The 26227-nt window shown below is 39.4% G+C and overlaps 1 protein-coding gene across 3 annotated transcripts in view; it reads right to left on the bottom strand.

The window, feature by feature from the left end:
- The window catches only part of LOC150107593 (uncharacterized), a 279745-nt gene that overhangs the window by 172020 nt on the left and 81498 nt on the right, over positions 1 to 26227 (bottom strand). For all 3 annotated transcript variants that reach the window (XM_090391408.1, XM_090391406.1, XM_090391407.1), the window contains exon 6: positions 3865 to 4077. In XM_090391408.1, the coding sequence (XP_090247534.1) occupies positions 3865 to 4077 (213 nt within the window). The remainder of the gene's footprint in view (positions 1 to 3864; positions 4078 to 26227) is intronic.

Raw genomic sequence — 26227 nt, 5'->3', positions numbered from 1 at the left:
ACATCAGATAGCCAGTCTCCAATCCAATGCACTAATCTAATATCCAACCCCATCTGCTCTAGTTTGACTGTCAACTTATCATGAGGTACTCTATCAAAAGCCTTTGCGAAATCCAAGTATATTACTGTGTATCCTTCTCCTCTGTCCAAGGAAGCAGTCACTTTATTGTAATAAGTAAGTAGATTACTAAAATATGACCTCCCTTTAGCAAATCCATGCTGTCCATCAAAGATTATACCATTGTTGTCAACCCAACTCTGGATCCTAGTTCTCACAAGCTTCTCCAACAACTTAACCACAACACCTGACACAGAGATAGGCCTATAGTTTGATGATTGAGTTCGATCACCTCCTTTATGAAGTGGCACAATCTTGCCCTCCTTCCACTCCTTAGGAACGTGACCAAGTACAAAACTCGTATTAAAAAAATGTCAAGGCAGGTGTCAACTCTCTGGCACATTCCTTCAGAATACGCGGTGATATATTATCAAGTCCCACAGCCTTATTTACATATGGTTTACTCAACTCCCCAAACACCTCTTGCTCACTTACTGTCAGTCTCTCCTCCCCATCATCAACTGCTCTCAATCTCTCCATGAAGTCACATTCACAAGACTGAAAGATCTTGCTCATCCTTCCATAATCATTCTTTCTTTTGCTGGCTACATATCGAAAGAACTCCCTAGGATTCTTTTTGGCTTCATTAGCTAACTGCTGTTCATACCTCTCTTTAGCTACTCTCACCAACCAAGTCACCCTCTTTGCCTGGTCTTTGTAGACCTCATGAAATTGGTTACTTCCACTTCTCTTATGCTGTCTCCACAATGCCCTTTTTCTCTGTATCGCATGCTTAATCTCTTTATTCATCCATCTCACACCTACCTTATTTAACCTTCTCACCCTTGGAATACATTTAGACATTGCATCTACTAAATAGTTCTTGAAAATCCTCCAAGCTGCATTGATCTCTTTTCCAGCTAACTCCTCATTCCATGCTACATCCACAAGCTGTCTCCTGAACTCTTCATAATCACCCCCCCCCCTTTGTAGTTCAACATATACCTTTTTTTCACAGGGGTCCTTGCACTGCTGGCAACCACGTAGGTAATCACCTCATGGTCACTTTCACCAATTGGTGGATGATTTGACACCTCATTTATACTTACATCCTCTGATGAGATGACCAAATCCAAGACCCTTAATCCTCGCGTGCCCTCTGTTACATACTGTCTGAGGTAATCATCCCTCAAAAACTCAAGAAACTCATTTTCTTTAATTCCAGTTGCTATCTCTTCATTCCAGTCTATATTGCCAGAATTAAAATCACCCATAATGATCACCTTTTTCTTATTTGCTTGGCTTATTTGACTATACATTTCACTATCACCACCACCATCCACATTACCAGGTCTATAACAACATCCCACCAAGTATTTGATTCTATTCACCTCTATCTCACACCATACTGCCTCAAAACCACTGGCACTATTTCCCTCTTGCATCTCTACCTTGTATGGACATAACTCTTTCTCTATCATCAATAGCACTCCCCCTCCCTTTTTACCCCTTCTATCCTCACGAAATATATCATACCCTTCCATCTCTATTCCTGTCAGGATGTCGCCCTCATCTAACCATGTCTCACTTATTCCGACAATCTTTGGGTGAACAGACGCAATTAGTGCAACCATTTCATCCACCTTGTTTCTTATACTTCTAGCATTGGTATACAAACATGACAGCTCATTTCTGGATCTACAGCTAGTTCCACTGATACCACTCACTTGATGTGATCTCTCCATGCTGGACTGGGGCCATTTCCCTTTCTGCTTCTTCATTTTAGAACTCTTTTCAATTTCATCTGTTTCCTCTTGATCTGGTCATCCCATTTCTTTACTGCCTACACGTGCTCTCACCGCCTCTTGGAGCATCCACTTTTCTCACGCTGTGTACCCCTGTCCACCCTCTGCCTCCCTGTTTCCCTGCTCCTCTTGCACACCCATTCTCCTATTTTCTATACTCATACCACTCAATTCCCCAGTCATTTCCACTTCTTCAATCTCTCCTGCTCTTCCACATTACTCCCCTCTCAATCTGATTCATTCTCTCTATTCACTTCTCTACCTTCCAGCAGCAGTCTCTCCAAGCGACTCACACCATAACCACTCAAATGCAGTCCATCGCTCCCATACAGCGTCACTTCATCCTCCCTCAAACTCATTCCACACATTAACAAACTGTGAACTCCCATCTCCTCACACATTTCAGCCAGAATATCATTCATAATCCTTGCTCTCTACCTCATTTCACCACAATCATACCTAGGCAGCACACTGACTACCCTTCCTGTCACACTATTCTCTTTTATCTTTCCAAGCAGCCTCCTGACATTCATTCTGACATGCTCTTTGTTCTCTCTGAAATCATTTGTACCAATTAATACAATTAACTCTTTTGCTCGCTCTCGCCTCATATCCAATGCGATATGAGGTGGGAGTTTCGTAACTTTGCATAAGTTCGTAAACGAACTTATGCAAAGTTCGTAAGAACTATGAAAAGTAGAGAAGATGTTGTGGCTTTGCAAGAGGATGTCAATAGACTATAAGAGTGGGCAAGTGAATGGAGCTTTCAGTTTAAAATTTCAAAGTGCAAGTTCCTGAAATTTGGTAGGCAAGGTTAGGATGCAAAGTATACAATTAATAGGGAAATTATGAATCAGGTGGAAGAGATGAGAGATCTGGAAGTGATGGTGGATAGACTTGAAGTTTAGGGATTACATTGCTAAAACTGTAAGAACATCCCCACAGATTACAGTAGAAATGAGGAAGACACTGTCATACAGAAGAAAAGTGGTTATGGTTATGTGTCTAAGACTTTGATCAGGCCACATATGGACTACTATGTGCAGATTTGGTCACCTAGTTTTTCATGGAATGAAGATGTTTCGGAGGGGTTTACTAAGTCAGTGCAGGTTTATATAATGTCAGATATGAGGAGTGATTGAGGGAATGTAATTTGCAGAGCCTTGTGAATAGAAGAAGCAGAGGGGATACAATAGAGATGTACAAGTCTTTGAGGGATTGCTTCCAGATTAATGTGGAGGAAATTTTTTGCAGAGTAGAGGGAGACAAAGGTAAAAGAAGAGGCCATTCCCAGAAGCTGTATAAGGAGGATGTGCGCAGGGGAGTGAGAAGCAGGTTCTTTGCATGGAGAGTTTTTGGTGAGTGGAAGGCATTATCTGAAAGTGTGGTAAGTGTAGAAAATGTGAATGGATTTAAACCATGGTTCAATGATCTTTTTTCATGAGAGTATATGGCCCTCCTACGATGAGTCTTTCCATGGAGATCAGATAATAATAAAAATTGCAGCTTATCCTCAGATTAATTCAAGGTTTTAATGCACCACACAAAAATGTAATAAAATATTAAAACAACGTTGGAATGGTTTATAGGCCTTAATGACATGTGCAAATGGATCAGGATATAAAGAGAGGTAACTATTAGGTTGAGCCTTCTGGTAAAAACTAATGCAAAAAAACTTCACATATATTAAACTAACTAAATTTATCAAATTGTATGAAAAATAACACAATAAACCATAATATTTCTGCTACTAGTTCCCTGGTGGCCACAGGAGGCTCTAAACATTCAAACAAAGGTCTTATTTTATAGATTAATAAAACAAGAACAAAAAACAAACATCTGATTACATATTATAAAGACTACTAAAGGTTTCTTCAGTCTTAATAAATAGTAGCATTTTTTCTAGTTAACACTATTCATCATCATCATCATGAGTTAACGCTATTACTCTGATATAAAAAATGAAGGAAAGAGAGAGAGAGAGAGAGAGAAAGAGACATACCTTTATTCATGGTGCAATACCAATTTTCTGGTACTTGATAAGGTTCCTTTATATAATCAAGATAACGCCACTTATTGCATGTTTCATGACAACATTGTACCCATGTTCCATTATTTTCTTCTATTCTTATTTTCTGTATTAATAGCAGACGATCTTTTGTTGTTTCTTTTGAAAATAGTTGCCTTTCTTCCTTTTTTTTATGATATCTGACACCTTTAAGTGAAATTATACTGTTGAGTGTTAGGATTCTTGAAATAAAGTAGAAGTTGTAACAAAATTTGGAAATTTTTAGAATTGTTATTGTAATTTTATACAGTTTTATAATTTACAGAAATGTAAGTATATACTGTATTTTTTTATATATACAGTACTGTGTTATAACTCTTCCTTGTGGGGGAGGTGTCTTCCCCTATGCTGATATCAATTCCAGATAAAGGAGGAAGGTTGGGCAAATGCATAATCATCCTTCACTGTAAAAATTCCCCCATTATGGAAACTGAGAGCCCAAGAAAAACTGTATATCAGGTGTCACTGCTTTCAAGTAAACAGAAAATGTTAACTGCAACATGGCATGTTAGAACCATGTTTCAAACTGGAAAGTCACAAAAAGTTGTTAAGGAAATGGGGAAATATGGAATAGATACTTTAGGAAAAAATGAGCTGAGCTGGACAGGATTTAGAGGGGTGAGAAATGTAGATAGATATCAAATACTGTATTCAGAATTTGCTTGTGCAGAGACAAAACTGGAAACCCATAAGTAATCCGATAATAATGGCCAAATCATATGCAAGATGTATTAAATTAACCATAATACAAGTTTATGTACCAAGAAATGAAAAAGATATTGAAGAGAAAGAGAATTTTTATGATAAGTTACAGAATGTATAGAACAAGTACTCAAGCATGACATGAATATTCTTATGGGTGAAATGAATGCTAACGTTGACAAAAGAAATAATGAAGATGAGAGCACTAGGTAATGAGGCATGTTGTCCAAGAAATGAGAATGGTGACTTACTTGGTGGCATTTTGTGAAATGAATAATCCCTAATAGGAGGAAGCTTATTTAAACATAAAGACATACAATACATAGAATACAGTACACATATATGTACTGTATTCTATGTAAAGGTAAGTGGTGATTGGGCAGATGTGGTGGGGAAAATCACAACCAACAAGTGGCTTGGATAGAACTAGTTATAGACTTAAAAATGAATTAATGTGTTTGTTTAGAAATGCCAGAAATATGGGAGATGAAATAGTTATACTGATTGAGTTTATTCGCCCCAAAATCACTGCAATAAGTGAAACATGGTTGAATGAAGATGATATTCTAACAGGACTAATTGGAAGGATAGAGGGGCAAGAAGGGAGGGAGAGTGCTGATGATGATAGCAGAGGAATTGAGTCCACATAAGGAGGACGTGAAAAATAGGGAAATAGTGGCAATGGTTATGAGGCAGTGTGGTGTAATGTGGAAGTTGACAGGAAGACATATTTAGTTGGAAGTTGCTATACATCAAGGAATGTGGAGGTTGGTGATGAAGAAATGTATAAACAGCTTGGATAAGTGAACAAATGAAGGATGATTATAATGGGTGATTTTAATTATTGTGATATAGAATGGGATGAAGAGATAGCATTTGGGAATAAGGAAAATGAATTTCTTGAGAGATAACTATTTCAGGCAGCACATAAAGGAGACTATGCGAGATCACGAGTTATAAATCTGATCATTTCATCAAAGGATGTAATTGTGAGAGAGATTTCACATTTTCCTCGAGATGGTGAAAGTGATCATGAAATAATCACCTGTGTTTAAGGTGGGAATAAGGGGGATGAAATAGTGTCAGTGATTGAGTTCATTTGTCCCAAAATCATTGGAATAAGTGAAACATGGTTGAATGAAGATAATATTCTAACAGCAATAATTGGAAGGATAGAGGGAAAAGAAGGGGGGGAGTGCTGCTGATGATAGCAGGGGAATTAAGTCCACATAAGGTATACATGAAAGAGGGAAATAGTGGCAATGGTTATGAGGCAGTATGATGTAACATGGAGGTTCACATCAAGTTCTTCAGAGATAACTATCTCAGGCAGCATATAAAGGAGGGCATGCGAGGATCGTGATTTCTAAATCTGATCATTTCATCAGAGGATGTAATTGTGAGAGGGATTTCACATTTTCCTCCAGATATTTAGTTGGATGTTGCTATAGGCCTAGGAACATGGAGAGTGGTGATGAAGAAATGTACAAGATGGCAATGAAAGTGGTGATCAAAGAAAGAGTGAAAGCAACTATACAGGGAGAGAGAGAAAATAGTTTAAATGATGAAAAAAATGAATTATTTGTAGGGAGTGAGATCGCTAGGTTGAGCACAGTGATACACAGTGCGCAGCGGCAGTTGAAGCACCTGCAAAACTCTATCCAGAGTGCCTCGGCTAACGGAAATAAACAAGTGTTTGAAAGGAAAAATAAGCGTAAGAGCGAGAGAGTTTCTGAAATGAAGGAAAGAGTGTTGTATGGTGACTCGTTATTAAGAGGAGTGATAGATGGGAGTTAAACTAAATTGTACTTACCAGGTGCGAAATTTAAGGATGTAAGTGAGAGTATTAGAGCGCAAAAACAGAGGGTGAAAGAATTAATAGTTATGGTGGGTACAAATGAATTGAAAAAAGATAAATTTTTTATGAGAGAGGACTTGAAAGTATTGTTAAAGGTAGTAAACGAAAAGAGTGAGAGAGTTAGAATTGTGAGTCTGTTGCCATGGTATGACAGAGAGGAGTTTAGAAGGAGGGCCATAATCGCAAATGATGGTTTTTCGCCCATCAAACTGATGGCCTGCATTTGAATGGATTTGGCAGAGACTGGAAAAAGTGTTGCTGAACGAAGTGAAAATGGATGTGCAGAACCAGGGAAACTAGAACTACCAAGGAGGGGGGGGGAATGCAGACATCAGTGAGACAGTTGAGTGTAAGAATGTACCCAAGCCAGTACTAAGGACAAAAAAATCGGAATGGGATAGTTAGAATAACGCATCAAGATAGGGGGCGGGACAAAGGGACCACTGCATTTCATGTATACTAATGCCAGGAGTATTAGGAACAAGAAGGAAGAATTTTTGGCCTTGATTGGCTCTTCCTGGCCACAGGTTATTGGCATTAGTGAAACATGGCTGACAGAAGATGATATAGTTAGTGGGATAGAATGTGTAGGTTATAGTGTGTTTAGGAGGGACAAAGAGAATAAAATGGGGGGAGGAGTGTTACTGATGATAGCTGATGAACTGCAGCCAAGGAGAATTGAAGTTGTATCGCAGGATAGTGAAAATAGCTCATTTGAGGCTATTTGGTGATTGAGACTGGCAGAACAAAATATACAGTTGGGTGCTGCTATAGACCAGGTGATGGAATAGATGGTGGAGATAGTATGCATAAACAAATTGATGAAATGAGTGGAAGGAGGGTAATTATTATGGGGAATTTCAACTATGGTAACATCGATTGGAAGGAGGAGAGGACACATGTGAGGAAGAAAATGGATTTTATTCAATTATTAAGAGATACCTATCTGAGACAGCAAGTAATTGAAAATACTAGGGGTGTGAGAGTGCTTGACCTGGTAATAGCATCTGAGAATTTGACTGTAATGAATATGACCATGTTGCCACCTACTGGTGAGAGTGATCATAAGGTCTTGACCTGGGAGGTGGCTAAAGGTGTGGAATTTTCGATTAAGACAGGGTATATGTGGAATTACCGTGCTGGCAAGTATGACAAGCTTAGGAGATTGCTTGGATCAGTGCTATGGCATGTACAACTGCAAGGGCTGGATGTCGACAGAGCATGGGAAGTGGTCAAGGAGCATTTACAGGAGGTTATGGCTGATTGTATACCTAGGGTGCGAATAGCAAAACAACTAGGGGTTAAATGGATGAATAACACCATTAAGCTTGAGCTGCAAAAAAAAAGAAACAACTGTGGAGGGAATTTAAAGAAAGAGGTGACCTGCAGGCACATGAATGGTATAAAGTGCAGACCAGAAGGGTAACGAGTGTGGTAAAAAAAGTAAAAGCAGATTATGAAAGGAAACTAGCTATGCAAGCTAAAGAGAATCCCAAACAGTTCTTTCAATATGCTGCGAGCAAAAAAAAAAACTATACATGGCAAAATGATTTCATGGAATGACGATGGTAAGGAGGTCACTGAATCAGTCGATATAGTGGAGTTACTGAGCGAGCACTTTGCAAAAGTATATCATCCAGGTGGTGACATTGAAAAAAATAAAGGAACTATTCATTTATATGGGAATTGTGATGAATGAAGTGGAGGTGAATAGTCTATTACAGAACCTTAATGTGAATACATCTCTGGGATTGGATGGTATACTGGCACAGGTCTTATGTGAAGTGGTTAAAGAATTATCAGTGCCCTTGACCATGTTGTTTAATCTGAGTCTCGGGTCTAGTTTAGTCCCGAAGGTGTGGAAAGAGGGGAAAATAGTTCCACTGCATAAAGGAGGATCCAAGACTACAGTTGCAAATTACCGACCGATCAGCATATCAGGAATCGTTGTCAAAGTCTTGGAGAAAGTAGTCAAGGGAAAATACAGGAATGGATTGATGAAAATGAGATAATGTACGGGGGACAGCATGGCTTTGTGAAGGGTAGATCATGCCTCAGTAACTTGCTCAAGTTTTATAACACAGTGACGGCTGAACTGGATAAGGGTATTGGGTTTACGGTGATACTGCTGGACCTGGCTAAGGCATTTGACAGGATACCACATGGAATTCTAATCCGTAAACTACAACATATAGGGTTGGTGAGATGGATAGGTGAGTGGTTGATGGAGAGATATCAAAGAGTAGTTTATTCAGGAGTAGAGTCCAAAAGACGGCCTGTGACTAGTGGTGTGCCACAGGGTTCTGTTCTTGGACCACTGCTGTTTAATTTGTTCATTAACAATAAACAGTTCATTTGTTTGCTGATGATGCAAAGTTGGGTAAGGCAATAGTGAATGCAGAAGATTTCAAAATCTTGCAGGATGACTTGGATAGATTGGAGTTCTGGGCTAAGGAGAATGGATGTCAATTTAATGTGACAAAATGTAAGGTTATGCATTTTGGGGTGAAAAGATTAGCAGCAGTATACCACATTGGTGGAACTGTACTCCAGGATATGGATGAGGCCAGGGAGTCCTCATCAATATCCTGGAGTCCTTCATCTCCCTATCCAACAACACTTGGGAGTGTTGGTGGATAGGGAGATGAAGTTTAGGGGGGCACATTGCAAAAATAGCTAAATGAGCTCATCAACTCACTTGGTTGTTGAAAAATACCTTGACGAGCAGAGACAAGCAAATTATTGTACCTCTGTACCGAGCCTCGATAAGACCTTATCTCGACTGCTGTGCCCAGATTTGGTCACCTAGGTTCCTTCTTGATGGGGGAGGAGGTGGAGAGGATCCAGAGGCGAGTGACTAAGATGATAGCAGGTCTATGGAATGAACCATATGAGAACAGGTTGAAGATTTGTGGGTTGCAGAAATTAGTAGATAGGCGGAAAAGGGTAGATATGATTGAGACATTCAAATTGCTAAAGGGTTTCTATAGGATTAATTCAGAGGATATTTTTGAGATCAGGACTGGTGGTGGGAGAACTAGGGGGACACCTATGGAAGCTGGGTAACAGTGTGGTTAGTGGGGTGTTAGAGCTGGGTTCTTTACTTTTAGAGTGGTAAATGAGTGGAATAAGCTGCCAGAGTCTGTTGTGGGTGCTATGACGGTGAGCTAGTTCAAGGCAAGGTATGACAGATACTGTGAGAATGTCGTACAGTTGTGTGGACATGATGTTTAGGGCCTCCAGTTTAAGGACTCCCTGGAGTCTCACATAATAATAGTAATAGGAATAAACAACTTGAATTAGAGAACAAAGGAAAATCAAGTTTTTCAGGAATAACAATCTCAGGCAGCATGTAAAGGAGGGCATGCGAGGATTGTGAGTTCTAAATCTGATCATTTCATCAGAAGATATAATTGTGAGAGGGATTTCACATTTTCATCCAGATGGTGAAAGTGGTCAGGAAGTAAGTACCTGTGTTGTGGCTAGTCACATGCAGACTTTTATGAGGAAAAGATAGATGTGAAATTATAAAGCTGGTGATTATGACAGGCTTAGGAGACAGCTTGGAGCTATAACATGGAATGAGGAGTTGAGCAGTAAGGAAATAAATGCTGAATATATTCTGAAGACCAAAAGATTGAATAAGGTGGGTGGTAAAATGGATCAATGTAGAGCTTAAGCATGAAATCTGGAAAAAAAAAAACATACTTTGGGGAAAGTACAAGATGAATAATGGTAATAATCAGTTACTGGAAGAGTATAAAGAACAAGCCAGAAGAGTGACTCAGTTATTAAGGAAAATAAAAATGCAGTATGAGCAGCAATTCACAAGTGAGGTGAAGAACAACCCTACAGAGTTTTTTAGATTGGTGGCAAGCAGAAGGAAGAATGATCAGTATAAGATGATGTTAATAGATGGAAGTGTTAGAATGGAAACTACTGTAGAAGACATTGTTGAAGTATTCGGTGATCAATTTATAACGGTGTTTCATCATGACCAAGGTGGATTCACAAGGAACTCAAGTGTAGAGGATGGCTTAATTGTGAAGAGCAGGACATATATTAGAAAATAGAACTAGTCCCAGGAAACTAGTAAGAGCATTGGCATACCTGTTTAATAAAAGTCTTGCGACAGAACAGGTTCCAAGAAAGTGGAAGGAGGGTAAAATTTTTCCACTGCATAATGTGGTGATAAGGCTGTAGCTTCAAATTATAGGCCAATCTGTATATTTGGAGTTGTGGTGAAGGTACTGGAGAGATTAGAGAAGTAGGATACAGAAATGGGTTGATAACAGTAGTATTCTCTGTGTTTATTAGCATAGGTTGTTAAAGGTGGATTATGTTTCACTAACTCAATTATGTACTATAACAAGGTGACATATACTTTGGACAGGGGAGATGCATATACATTGGTGTATGTGGATTTTGAATAAGCTTTTGATAGACTGCCGCACTACAAGCTGGTAAATAAACTGAAACAGATGGGACTGGATAACAAACTTCTGAGTTGAATCAGCGACTGGCTGTCAGATAGATATCATAAAGTTGTATATGGGATGCAGTATCCCGAAAGAGGAAGGTCACTAGGGTGTACTGAAGGGGTCAGTTTTGGGACCACCGTTGTTCAATTTGTATGTTAATGATATTGGGATGGGTTGAACTAGTGATATGTAGCTGCTTGCAGATGATGCAAAACTGGGGAGAGCAATGCAGAGTTTAAGCGGCTGTTATGGCCTTACAAGATGACTTGAATAGACTGCATGAAGTGGAACTTTCAGTTCACTGTTGCAAAATGTAAGGTTTTGAGATTTGGTAAGTAGCAATGGGATGTAAGGTATACACCTGGTGGGAAAACTTTAATGGAGGTAGAGGAGATGAGAGATCTAGTTGTGATGGTGGACAAGGAATTGAAATTCAGGGCCACACTGCATAAGTTGTGAAGACATCACATCAGATAATGGCAATGATGCACAGGACCCTGACATGCAGAAATAGGTTATGATGCCATTGTATAAGGCCTTGATCAGGCATCATGTGGATTATTGTGCACATATTTGGTTGCTGGGTTTTCACAGTTGGAAAGGGTCCAGAGAAGATTCACAATGGTGGTCAGTAGTCTTTGGAATGTGGAGTACAAGGACAGATTAAGAGAATGTAAGTTGTAAAGCCTCGTGAATAGGAGGAAGAGCGGTGGGGGGATATGATTTAGACATTTAAGCTAGGGGGATTGTTATCGAGTTGATATGGAAGAGATTTTTATTAGAATGGGAGAGGGAGGTGGAACAAGAGGTCATCACTGGAAACTGTATAAGGAGAGTGTGTGCAGTGGAGTGAGGAGATGGTTCTTTGCATGGAGAGTGGTTGATGAGTGGAATGCATTGCCTGAGTTTGTTGTGAATGTAGACACTACAAATCAGTTTAAAGCACAGTTGGATGAGCATTGTGTAAAATAGTGTGTACCTCCCATGATGAATTTCTGACTTCATGGAGGTCATATGATTAATATAATAATATGTCTTCCATGAGATTTGAATCTAGGTCTTTCTAACTAATCAGTAAATTTCATTCTTCAAATGAAATGTACCCACTGGTAGACAATTTCAGCATATACCTTGTATGTAGTACAGAAGCATTGTTACAACAGAAATTGAAGGCAGTTCTTATATATTGCCAGCCTGGTTAGCCAAGTGGTTAGCGTATCCACTCTCCAGCCAAAAGGCTGTGAGTTCGAATCCTGCCGTGGGCATGGATGTTTGTGATTGTCCATAGAAGTACTAGTAGTGGTTGGTAGATGGCATTGGTGTAGTTGCAGTTAGTTCTAGTTGGGGGATTGAACAGTGGAAATAGAGCTGTAGAACAGGTGCCTTCCCTCAATGCGTACTTGGACTCCCTGGAGGTGTCATGTAATAATAATAATATCAAGTAAGAGAAAGAAAAATTATGAAAGGGTGGCAATGGGAGATGGCAATTATGGCAAGTGCACACAACAAAAGATGTAGTGAAATATTTAATGAAGACTTTGCCAACATACTGTCAAGTGTAATGCTGAGCAAAACCCAGAAGCCAAATACCAGAGAGACTAGAAGTTAATAATCCAATCATAATTATAAGTAGTCCAGGAGGCTTGGAAACCTTTGGACCCCTTGTTTGAGACATTAGCTTCATGTTGCCTGTGATTCATCTCTGGGGTTTCTTTTTTTCTTTAGCACCAACAATGTACCACAGTTTCTATCCAACATTGCTCCACCACACATACGGAGAAGACAAGCCTCGATTAAGGAATTTAATAAAGCAATGAGCAACCCACTCCTACCCCAACACCAGACTCTCATAAACCCACCTAGTCTATGCCTCAAATCTAGAAAGCCTCTCTGGTCCATGGACGAACTCTCTTCAGCTGTGCTTCCATCAATATCTGACATATGGAGAGAATACTGGTCCAACAATCTCCCAACAAACGGTTTCCTGGTAGAAGATCCCTGTGCTCTGCAGCCTGGTTTTGATCTTCCTAGGAAGATTTGGTCATCCATAAGCAGGATCAGAACTAGTCAGGGCAGATGTGGCTATCTTCTACATAAATGGGGGCTGTCAGATCACCCTTATTGTGATTGTTCTCCCATGGCTCAGACGATTACTCATATTGTGTATGACTGCCCAAGGTGCCAATTTCATGGTGGTGGCCTACAAGACAACCACAAGGTGACAGATGAGGCCTTGAATTGGCTTTCCAGCCTGGACCTTGACCTGTAGTTGGTATGATGATGGCATTGGCTATGGAGGAAACAGAAGATCATGGTCCTGTCTCACCACAAAGACGTTATTCTCGTCATAGTATCAGCAGAACTCCTCTTCATGTTAGAAGATGATGATACAGTGTGAAATGGGCCTCCTCTAATGGATCAAGTTTTCTCACACAAGACACAACTGCTCTCTACTTAAACCTCAGATACAGCTACTTTTATGTTGTGAAGTGTTGTGAGAACATGCAGCCTTGTCATTCTTGGTGCAGCAGGACGATAATTGTCCCTGGCTTAATTACAACAAGTTACTTTTGCTTTATATTTTTTTTAAAAAAAAGAAAGACTTAGAAAGCAGGTTGTGCCTTTTATGTAATGAACTTTTATATGTTAAGATTTTCATCATTTGTTTCTGGAAATTGTGATTGTACTTTTCACTTACCAGTTTTCATGTAGCCATTAGCATAAATAAATAAATAACCAATCCTGGCATATGAGATGATCAGTAGGCTAAATGTTAATATGTTTGTATGATATATTATTATTATTATGCTAAGACTACATAAAGTGAAAGACCCATCTAGGATGTCCTTTTATAATACACACAGCTCATCATACCACACTTTAAACAAATGCAAATTCTCTGCAGACACTATGCTCTCAAGCAATGCAGTCCAATCTTTTACAACTCTCCATGCAAAAAACATGCTTCTTGTTCTCTTGCATGCACATACACACACACACATTACATCAGGGATGACCTCTTGTTCTCCCCTCGTTTCCAACCATTTTATGAAAAACATCTTCAATGTCAACCCTATAGCATCCCTTGCCAGCTTGTATGCATCTATCACTGCACTTTCTTCTATACACTAGACTCTATAGGTTTCATCCTCTCAACTTCTCTTCATATTCAATATTCTAGAGATCAGAAACTATCTTAGTCAATTTCCACTAAACCGTTTCCAACATCTCTTCATCCTTTTCAAAACCAGGTGACCAAATTTGTGCACAGTAGTCCATACATTGCCTAATCACTTCATTCACCCATTTCACACCTACCTTATTTAACCTTTTGATCCTTGGAATACATTTAGACATTGTGTCTACTAGATAGTTCTTGAATATCACCCAAGCAGCAGTGATCTCTTTTCCACCCATTTCCACTTTTAAATGGCTGCAACCACCGAAGTAATAACTTCATGGTCACTCTTACCAAATGGAGGGAGTTAAAGATACCAAGAAATTATATACTTGGCTTAATCATTTATCCAAGTGTAAGCAAACAGAGTTTGCTCCTGAAATATAATCAGGACTGGGGCAACTCATATATAGAAGCTAATGACCTCACATCACTTGCCTTAGTATCCCATAATGCAAAGCACATATCCTTATGGGTATGTTTAATGCTATGCATTATGGGAAGGGTCACTACCCAGACCAGTTTCAACCTTTATTGAAGTCTCATCAGTGGAGGACCGCCAGAGGAGATACTAAGGTTGAAGTAATACCGAAGTAATATTTTCACATAAGAGTAGCCAAACGTGTGACACCTTATTATTAAAATACTCTGGATAACAGATAGATATTGGAAGTTTTTTTTCACTTAGTTATACTATAAATTAAAGATACCAATATATTATATACAGTGGTACCTTGAGATACGAGTGTCCTAACATATGAGTTTTTTGAGATACAAGCCGTCACTAGGTCGATTTTCTGCCTTGAGTTAAGAGCTAGAATTTGAGATACAAGCCTGCTTCAGTGACGCCACAACCACCACGCTGCTCAGATTCCTGATTCTTGCGCATCGTTCAGTTCACTCATTCATTCATTCTGTCGTGTTGAGTTTTAATTTTGTGTTTTTTTTTTGTATGTACAGTTATTTAGCTAATTTTTTTCGTATAACCTGAGTGCAAAGAAGGTGAGTGTAAAGAACAGTGGTGAGAAAAGGAAAAAGGTGATATCCATGGAATTAAAGTGTGAAATAACAAACAAACATGAGCAAGGTATAAGAGTAATAGACTTGGCAACACAGTATGATCGCACTACTTCTACGATATGTATTATTCTGAAGCAGAAGGACTCGATAAAGGCTATAACTCCAGCTAAGGGCGTTAAAATTATTTCAAAGTTACGCAACCCTGTCCATGAAAAGATGGAGAACCTGCTGATTTTTTGGTTGACAGGGAAGCAGCTCGCAGGAGACACTGTGACAGAGACCATAATTTGCGAGAAGGCACGAGCCATTTACACAGATTTGCTGCAGCAGACCCCAGATACTTCAGCACAGTAGGCTTCACCATAGTTCAAAGCCAGTCGTGGGTGGTTCGAAAATTTCCAAAAAAGGACCGCATTCATTCTGTTGTCAAGCATGGTGAGGCAGCGAGCTCTGATTTTAAGGCAACTGAGGAATTTGTAAAAACCTTTGCTGAATTGATCGAAGCCAAAGGATACATCCCCCCCCCAACAAGTTTTCAACTGCGACGAGACAGGGCTCTTCTGGAAGAAGATGCCAAGCAAAACTTACATAACAGCAGAAGAAAAGACGATGCTAGGTCACAAGCCCATGAAGGATAGGTTGACCCTTGCACTGTGTGCAAATGTGAGTGGCGACTGCAAGATCAAGCCGCTGCTCGTATACCACTCAGAAAACTCCAGAGCCTTCAAGACGCATAAGGTTTTAAAAGAAAAACTGCAAGTTATGTGGAGGACAAACCCAAAGGCGTGGGTCACCAGGGACAGTTTTTTGTGCAGTGCATCAACTTGGTCTTTGGTCCTGCCGTTAAGGAATACCTCAAGGTCAATAACTTACCCCTACAAGCCCTTCTTGTCCTTGACACTGCTCCTGTCCACCCATCAAACCTTGAGGATGACATTCTCGAGGAGTTCAGCTTTATAAAGGTTCTCTACTTTCCACTCAATGCCACCCCTGTCCTACAGCCCATGGACCAACAGGTGATCTCCAATTTCATAAAACATTTCACCAAACACATGTTCCGAAGCTGCTTTGAGGTTACGGAGAGTATACAAACCTCACCCTTTGAGAGTTCTAGAAGGACCACTACAACATTGTCATATGCCTCAAAATTATTGATATGACCTGGCAGGGTGTTACAAAAAAGGAACTTGACCTCTGCATGGAAAAAACTGTGGCTGAAAGGGACTTTGAAGGATTTAGACCTGAACAGGAAGTGGTGGAGGAGATTGTGTCCCTCAGAAAGTCCATGGGCCTGGAGGTGGATGAGAGCAACATCGAAGACCTTGTCGCCGCACATTCCGAGGAACTGATGATGATGGAGGAGTTGACGGAACTGCACACGCAGCAACATACAGAGGTTCTGCAGGAGACTGGTACAACTGCAGAGGCAGGGGAGGTTATCTCTTCAAGTGAGATAAAGAAAGTGTTGGCAATGTGGGAAAAAGTTTCAGACTTTATTGAAAAGAAACACCTTGAAAAAGTTGCAACTGGTCGTGCAGCAGTGTTATTTAATGACACTTGCCTAACTCATTTCAGAAACATTCTAAAAGGGAGGAAGAAACAAAGCTCCTTGGATAGGTTTCTATTGAAACGCCCTGCAGATAAAAGTGACAAAAGCATGGCAAAAAAGAAAAAACTAGTGAAGAACAAAATTAAGTTAAGCAAAAGTGAAGTGAAAGAAAAAATTAATACCATATGCTAATCGGCTCTGCCAACATCTGTTTATTTCTTTAGATTCTCTTTTACATGTATGTATGCATTTGGTTTTATTTTGTTTGTATACAATATTTGTTCATTATAAATACATTATTATAAAAAAATTGGAGTGGTTTTTTGGGGGCTGGTACGAATTAATCTCATTTTAATTAATTTCAACGGGGAAAACTGATTTGAGATACGAGCATTTTGACTTACGAGCTCGGTCATGGAATGAATTAAACTTGTATCTCAAGGTACCATTGTACCTGATTTAATCCTTTATCCAAGTGTAAGCAAACAGAGTTTGCACTGAAATATAATGAGGACTGGGGCAACTCATATACAGAAGCTAATGGCTTCACATCACTTGCCTTAGTATCCCATAATGCAAAGCACATAACCTTACAGGTATGTATAATGCTATGCATTATGGGAAGGGTCACTACCCAGACCAGTTTCGACCTTCATTGAGGTCTCATCAGTGGGAGCCATACCCAGAGGTGTGACACCTTTTGGCTACTCTTATGTGAAAATATGATTCTGGCATTACTTCAACCTTAGTATTACCTCTGAATCTGGCTCCCACTGACGAGACTTCAATAAAGGTCAAAACCAGTCTGGGTAGTGACCCTTCCCATAATGCATAGCATTATACATACCTGTAAGGATATGTGCTTTGCATTATGGAATACTAAAGCAAGTGATGGGAGGTCATTAGCTTTTATATATGAGTTTCCCCAGTCCTGATTACATTTCAGGCGTAAACTCTGTTTGCTTACACTTGGATAAAGGATTAAATTATTATTATTATTACGGGCAACTCCAGGGAGTCCTTAGACTCATCGAGGGAGGTCCCCAAATCATGTTCATCGCAATTATACGACATTCATACAGTACTTATCATACCTCGCCTTAAACTCATTCACTGTCACAGCATCCACCACAGACTCTGGAAGCCCATTCCACTCATTCACCACTCTAAAAGTAAAGAACCCAGCTCTAACACCCTTACTAACCACACTTTTGCCCAGCTTCCATGGATGTCCCCTAGTCCTCCCACAACCAGCCCTGTTCTCAAAAATATCTTCCGAATTAATTTTATAGAAACCCTTCAGTAATTTGAATATCTCAATCATATCTCCCCTCCTCCGCCTATCAACCAATTTTTGCAACCCACAAATCCTCAACCTGTTCTCATAAGGTTCATTCCACAGACCTGCTTTCATCTTGGTCACTCGCCTCTGGATCCTCTCAACCTCCTCCCCATCAAGAAGAAACTTAGGTGACCAAATCTGGGCACAGTAGTCAGGATGGGGTCTTATCAAGGCTCGATACAGAGGAACAATAACCTGCTTGTCGATGTAGTCTTCAGCAACCAAGTGATTTGATGAGCTGATTTGGCCACTTTTGCAATGTGCCCCCTAAACTTCAACTGCCTATCTACCAAATAAATCAAGTATATAATTTCTTGGTATCTTTAATTTATAGTATGACCAAGTGGAAAAACTTCCAACAAATTGAGGAAGATTTGACATCCCATTGTTAATAACATCCTCTGATGAGATGATCAAATCCAAGATCCTCAATCCTCATTCATGTGCCCTCTGTTACATACTGCCTGATGTATTTGTCTCTCAAAAACTCAAGAAACTTATTTTCTTTACTTCCAGTTGCTATCTCATCATCACATGCCATATTGCCATAATGAAAATCACCCATAATGATCACCTTTTTCCTATCTGCTTGGCTAATTTGCTTATACATCTAATGGTCTTAATTTAACCACTTTTCACATTACCAGATCTATAGCGACATCAGCATCAAAACCGCTACTGCCATTTCCCCCTTGCCTCTCTGCTTTGTATGAACATAACTCTTTCTATCTTCAATAGCACTCCACCTCCCTTTCCCCCTCTTTCTATCTTCAGGAAACACATCATACCTTTCCATCTCTATTCCTGTTAATGATGTCACCTCATCCAACCATGTCTCACTTATTTCAACAATTTTTGAGTGAATGAACTTAATGAATGTAACCATTTCATTTCTCTGGTTTCTGATACTTCCAGCATTTGTATACAAACATAACAGCTTATTTCTGAATCTATAACAAATTTCTCTGATACCATTTATTAGATGTGGCTTCTGCATAAACTCCTCAAGCCATTAATTTTTCTTTTTACTCATCCCAGAACTATCTTTAAATCCAACTATTTTTTCCGGATCTCAGGCCATCTCTTTCCCTTCTTGTCTACACATGCATTCACATCCTCTTTGAGCATTAAATCTTTCTCACGCTGTTTTCCCCAGATCTCAGGCCATCTCGTTACTTTCTTGTCTACACATGCATTCACATCTTCTTTGAGCATTAAATCTTTCTCACATTGTGTTCTCCTGTCCACTCTGAGTCTCCCTATTTCCTTGTCTGTCTTGCACCCTTGTTCTCTACACTCATGCTACCTATTTCATTTGTAAGCACCACTTCAATTTCTCCTTCCTTACTCTCCTGCTCTTTCACATTGATTCTTACTTGCTCAGATTCATTCTCTGCACACATTTTCTCCCTTCCAGCAGCAGTCTCCAAATGACTCACACCAAAATCATTCAAATGTAGTCCATCATGCTTATACAGTTCAATTCGTCCTCCAAACTTATTCCACACATTAACAAACTCACTCCTTTTTCTTCACACATTTCTGCTAACATATCATTCATATCCTAACTCTCTGCTTCATCTCATCACTCTCATACGGCAACACACTGACTACCATTCCTATCACACTATTATCTTTAATCCTTCTCAACAACCTCCTGATATCCATTGTTACGTTCTCCTTGTTTCCAGTCAAGTGATTTGTCCCCATTACCAACTGTTTTGCTTACTCCTATTATCCAACACTTCAATCATTCTATTCATTTTACTTCCAGGAAAACAAACCTTTTGCATCTTCTTGCTTACCACATCTCTAATAATTGAGATGTGTCTAATAATTTTGATTGGGTTTAGCAATGTGAAACTGTGGAAAGTAATGAAAAGAATGGTTTTCCTCAACACACTATCAGGTTGATAGCCAACTTGTACAGGGAGCAAGAAGCCACGGTAAGAACAGGTGTCGGATTAACTGACTGGCTTCAAGTTGGAAAAGGAGTTAGGCAAGGGTGCTTACTTTCTCCTCACTTGTTTAGTATATATGCAGAGGACATCATGCGCGAAGCATTGGATGAGCTCAAGATAGGAATTAGGATAGGAGATAGATTGATCAGTAATCTGAGCAATCTAAAATCTGGAAGGATGGATTGATCTCCAGGAGAACAAAGTTGAGGATTTTGGATGCAGTTGTTTTTCCAACAGCAACTTATAGATGCAAGACTTGGAATCTAAAGAATTTAGATAAGAAATGGATATCTGCTTTTGAGACGTGGTGTTACAGAAGGCTGTTGAGAATATCATATATACTGAAAGGCATACAAATGAATGGGTATTAGAAAAGATCAGTAGAACTTTGAGGCTCCTTAAGGATATTGACAGAAGAAAGTTAAAATATTTTGGACACATTGAGAGGATGGAAGGGGGACTTCTCAGAACAGTAATAGAAGGTAAAGTTCCTTGAAAAAGAGGAGGGGGGGATCAATGAGATGGATGGATGGTGTGTGTAGAGTGACTGATCTTCAGAGAGTTGACGTCTCCAGAAAAGCAAACAACAGGACTACGTGGCGAGGCCTGGTGTGGCACATCACCGAGCATCGGAGTGACCATACAGCATCTGGAGCCCAGTGAACATATAGAAATAATTGAATCTCCATACAATGCCACCCATGAGTCTTTCGTTACCTCTTTCATACTGACACATTCGTTTTCCTCTTCTTCACACTTACATACATATCTACAATTCTCTTCATTTCACTTTGCATCTGCCTCATCTTCACGAACTCAGCTTTTAAATCTTGTGTAATTTTTTTGTTATCATTCGTTCTTGCTATTTTATCTCCAGACACATGCTTGTTTTCCATCAACCCTTCTTGCCACTTTACTGTTAATTGCACTCTTTTTCAATTTCTGCTACATTTGTATTGCTTTTTTCATTCTTACTACCATCAACTGTTTTGTTCAGTAGATATTATTATTATTTCTTGGCCATTTCCATGGAGTCAAAGACTCATGGTGAGAGACCTGTCTATAACCATTGTTCACAAAATACCTATTATACCTCTATTTAAACTCATTCATTGATGAAGAATGCACAATCACATTTCTGGTAATCTATTCCATCCGTTCACTGCACTCTAAGGAAAAATCTAGTCCTGACATCTTTGCTAACCACATTTTTATACAATTTCTGGAGATGACCCCCCCCCCCCCGTTGTTCTCTCCCTTCTTGCCATATATTGAAAAAAGTATTCAGTGTCAATCATATAAAACTCCCTTTAACAACGTATATGTTCCTATCATGCATATTCTTTTTTTTCCTATCACCTCGTGTTTGAAGCTCACAGATCTTCAATCTATTTTCACAGGGAGCATTCCACAGACACACACACACACAGCTCTTCATACTACACCTTAAACACACTCAAATTCTGTGCAGACACCACCCTCTAAAGCAAGGCATTCCAATCATTCATAACTTTGCATGCAAAAAACCAGCTTTTCACTCTCCTGCTCATACCCTCCTCATACACCTTCCAGGGATGACCTCTGGTTATCTCCTGATCTCCCACCGATTTCTGTAAAACCTCTCCAACATTGATCCTATAGTAATCCCTTACTAACTTGTAGGTCTCTATTATATCACCCCCCTTCCTCCTATCTACTAGACTCTGGAAATTGCATCTTCTCAACCTTTTCTCATATTCAACATTCCAGAAATCAGGAACTAATTTAGTCAGTTGCCTCTGGACTCTTTCCAACATTTCTTCATCCTTGTGAAAACCAGGCGACCAAATTTGTGCACAGTAGTCCATGTGTGGCCTTATCAGAGCCCTATATAATGGAACAAGAATCTCCTTACTTCTACAAGTCAGTGTCCTCTGCATCATTTTTAGAATTCTTTGTGTTGTCCTCACAATTTTGGCAATGTGTCCCCTAAATTTCAGATCCTTATCCACTATCACCTCAAGATCTCTTATTTCCTCCACCTCCAATAATATAACCCCACCATGTAAATTCTACATCCTATCTTTGTTTCCCAAATTTTAAAACCTTACATTTTGCAACAATGAACCGGCATCTTCATTCCCTCAAGCTATTCAAGTCTTCTTGTAAGGCCACAACATCTTCTCTACTCTTCATAGTTCGTCCCAACTTTGCATCATCTGCAAACAACTGAATATTTTCATCCAAATCTTTGCCAATATTATTAACATACAGGTTAAACAGCAATGGTCTTAAAACAGATCCCTGAGGCACACCACTAGTGACTTTCCTCTTCCGGGATATTGTTCCCTCATACACAACTTGATGATACCATCAGATAGCCAGTCTCCGATCTAATGCACTAATCTAATATCCAACCCCAAGCTCTAATTTGACTATCAACTTATCATGTGGTAATCTATCAAAAGCCTTTTCAAAATCTAAGTATACTACTGTGCATCCTTCTCTTCTGTCCAAATAAGCCATCACCTGTAGACATTACTTGGCTACATTAAACTGATAGATTTAACTTTACTCATACTACCAGTCTATTTATTAGGTCATCCTACAGGATCTCTACACCATTATCACTGACTATTGCTTTTTACATCATTTATTGTCACTGTCATACAAATTAAATCTCAGCGGACCAAGTAGTTACGTTCTGTGGTATACTATTAATCACCAATCTTCTCTTGTACTCAACCCTATCCCCCATAAATCACTCTTTGTTATCTGTCCATTAGCTACTCTCTTATCAAAACCACCTAGCTTTATATTCATCACCATTCCTCCAATTTAAGCAACAGAGTTACATGTGGAATCCTGTCAAATGCCTTTGCAAAGTCCAGAAGTATTACTAAGTAGCCAACTTCCTTTATCCAACTCAATTTGATACTCTATTAAAAAAAAGTAAGCAAATTACTAAGGAAAGACTTACTTTTCACAAAACCATGTTGCCTCCTATAGAGTATCACATTCTTGTCTATACAATTCTGAATTCTGTCTTTTATCAAGTTCTCTAATACTTTAACCACCACACCACTTATGTCTTGGAGACCTCTTTATGCATTGAAATTATTTTGTCCTCTTTCCACTTCCTCACCACCTTCTCAGAACTAAGGCTTAAATTAAACAGCTTGATCAGAGGAGGTGCCAATTTTCTTGCACATTCTCATAATACTTAGGCTGATATGTTATTAAATTCTACAACTGTGTTAATTTAAGGTTCTGCAATATCATAATGGGGGTGATTATGAAGAGCTCAGGAGACAGCTTGCAGGTGTAGCATGGAATGAGGAGATAGCTGGAAAAGAGATCGATGCAGCTTGGGGGATTTTCAAGGGCTGTCTAGCAGATGCGGTGTCTGGGTGTATTCCGTGGGTGAGGGGGTTGGATGGGGTGGGTGTGGGATGGATGAATGGGGAGATTAAGCATGCGATACAGAGAAAAAGGGCATTGTGGAGGCAGCATAAGAGAAGTGGAAGTAACTAATTTCATGAGGTCTACAAAGACCAGGCAAAGAGGGTGACTTGGTTGGTGAGAGTAGCTAAAGAGAGGTATGAACAGCAGTTAGCTAATGAAGCCAAAAAGAATCCTAGGGAGTTCTTTCGATATGTAGCCAGCAAAAGAAAGAATGATTATGGAAGGATGACATTGATTGGAGGAAATGGTATAAAGACAGCTGTTGCAGAATATGTGGTGGAGATATTTAATGAGCAGTTCATAAAGATCTTTCAATCTTGTGAATGTGACTTCATGGAGAGATTGTGAGCAGTTGATGATGGGGGAGGAGAGACTGACTGTAAGTGAGCAAGAGGTGTTTGGGGAGTTGAGTAAACTAGATGTAAATAAGGCTGTGGGACTTGATAATATATCACCGCATATTCTGAAGGAAAGTGCCAGAGAGTTGACACCTCTTGACATATTTTTTTAATACGAGTCTTGCACTTGGTCAAGTTCCTAAGGAGTAGAAGGAGGACAAGATTGTGCCACTTCATAAAGGAGGTGATCGAACTCAAGCATCAAACTATAGGCCTATCTCTGTGTCAGGTGTTGTGGTTAAGTTGTTGTAGAAGCTTGTGAGAACTAGGATCCAGAGTTGGGTAGACAACAATGGTATAATCTTTAATGGACAGCATGGATTTGCTAAAGGGAGGTCATGTTTTAGTAATCTACTTACTTATTACAATAGAGTGACTACTTCCTTGGACAGAGGAGAAGGATACACAGTAATATACTTGGATTTCGCAAAAGCTTTTGAGAGAGTACCTCATGATAAGTTGACAGTGAAACTAGAGCAGATGGGGTTGGATATTAGATTAGTGCATTGGATTGGAGACTGGCTATCTGATAGGTATCAACAAGTTGTGTATGGGGGTGCAATATCCAGGAAGGAAAGTAACTAGTGGAGTGCCTCAGGGGTCTGTTTTAGGGCCATTACTATTTAACTTGTATATTAATGATATTGGCAAAGATTTGGATGGAGATATTCAGTTGTTTGCAGATGATGCAAAGTTGGGATGAACCATAAAGAGTAGTGAAGATGTTGTGGCCTTGCAAGAAGACTTGAATAAATTGAGTGATTAGGCAAGCAAATGGGGATGTGAGTTCAATGTTGCAAAATGTAAGGTTTTGAAATTTGGAAAACAAAGATGGGATGCAGAATTTATTCTTGGTGAGAATATATTGTTGGAAATAAGAGATCTGGGGGTGATAGTGGATAAGGATCTAAAATTTAGGGGACACATCGCCAAAATTGTGAAGACAACACAAAGACTTCTGGGAATGATGCGGAGGACACTGACGTGTAGAAGTAGGGAGATTCTTGTTCAGTTGTATAAGGCTTTGATTAGGCCGTACATGGACTATTGTGCCCAGATTTGGTCACCTGGTTTTTCAGAAGAATGAAGAGATGTTGGAAAGGGTCCAAAGGCGACTAACTAAGGTAGTTTCTGACCTCTGGAATGTTGAGTATGAGGAAAGATTGAGAAGACGTAATTTGCAGAGTGGTGGACAGGAGGAAGAGGGGGGGATATGATAGAGACCTACAAGTTGGTAAAGGGTTGTTATAAGATCAATGGTGGAGAAGTTCTACAGAGAATAGTGGGAGATCAGGGGAGAACCAGAGGTCATCCCTGGAAACTGTATAAAGAGGGTGTGAGTAGGGGAGTGAGAGGCAGGTTTTTTTCATGCAGAGTTGTGAATGATTGGAATGCCTTGCCTGAGAATGTGGTGTCTGCAAGGAGTTTGAGTGTGTTTAAGGCTCGGTATGATGAGATGTGTGTGTGATAAAAGGACCTCCCAGATGAGTCTTTGACTCCATGAGGTCTTGGGGTAATAATAATAATAATAAGAAGAAGCAACTTCAATTCATCTACCTGTATTCTCCAATCAGTCACTGTCACATATGGCAGCGCTTCTCAAACTGTGGGCTGCGGCCCCCTTGGGGGACGTAGCTTTGGTTGAGGGGGGCCGTGAAATAACGAAAACAAATTTAAAATGTTTTAAGACTAAGCAGATTTTTTTATTTTAAAAGAAATGTATTTAACTTTCATTTATTATTTCTTTTTTGTTATTTTTTATATTTTAATGGAAAAATTCACACATTGGTGTTGGTTCACAAACTTTGCTTCCTGCGTATTTCGGCGCTTAATATACATTAATAAATATTACTTATTCATATGTTTCATTTCAAAGCAGTGGTTAATTGTATTTACTACGAATGCTCTCCAGGGAAGCTTCAAATCTTCCTGTCTCTTTCATCACGTGTTCGTAATCAGGAATTGTTGATATTGACTTTATATACATATCAAAACTTGTTTTATATTATCACTGTCATCCAAGCTAGTTTTCTGTTACAAATAAAAGTTTCATATATACTTCACACATGAAAAAAAGCTTAAACAAGTTCATGTGGGGAGATAGTAACACGCTTGCAGTGGTAAACAATACGCCCTCCCTAACAGCCACTATACTGTAGAGGCAATAAAAACAAGTACTTTTATTATGCCAGTGAATAAGGTATGAGCAGTCTGTGTAATACATTTCTCAACAAATAGTGCAATTAGAGACAACTGGGATAAAAACTAATTAATGAATCACATGTCCCCCTCATACAGAAACTATGCTATATAGACTGAAACAAAACCATATGTTGCATGGGTAAACACAGTATCTAACTAAAA

This window comes from Typopeltis vanoorti, chromosome 4 (genome assembly GCF_054136105.1).
Source record: "Typopeltis vanoorti isolate ZY-2024b chromosome 4, IOZ_Tvanoo_1.0, whole genome shotgun sequence".
NCBI lineage: Eukaryota > Metazoa > Arthropoda > Arachnida > Uropygi > Thelyphonidae > Typopeltis > Typopeltis vanoorti.
The sequence above is the reverse complement of the archived record's forward strand: the minus strand, read 5'-3'. Positions and strand labels throughout refer to the sequence as shown.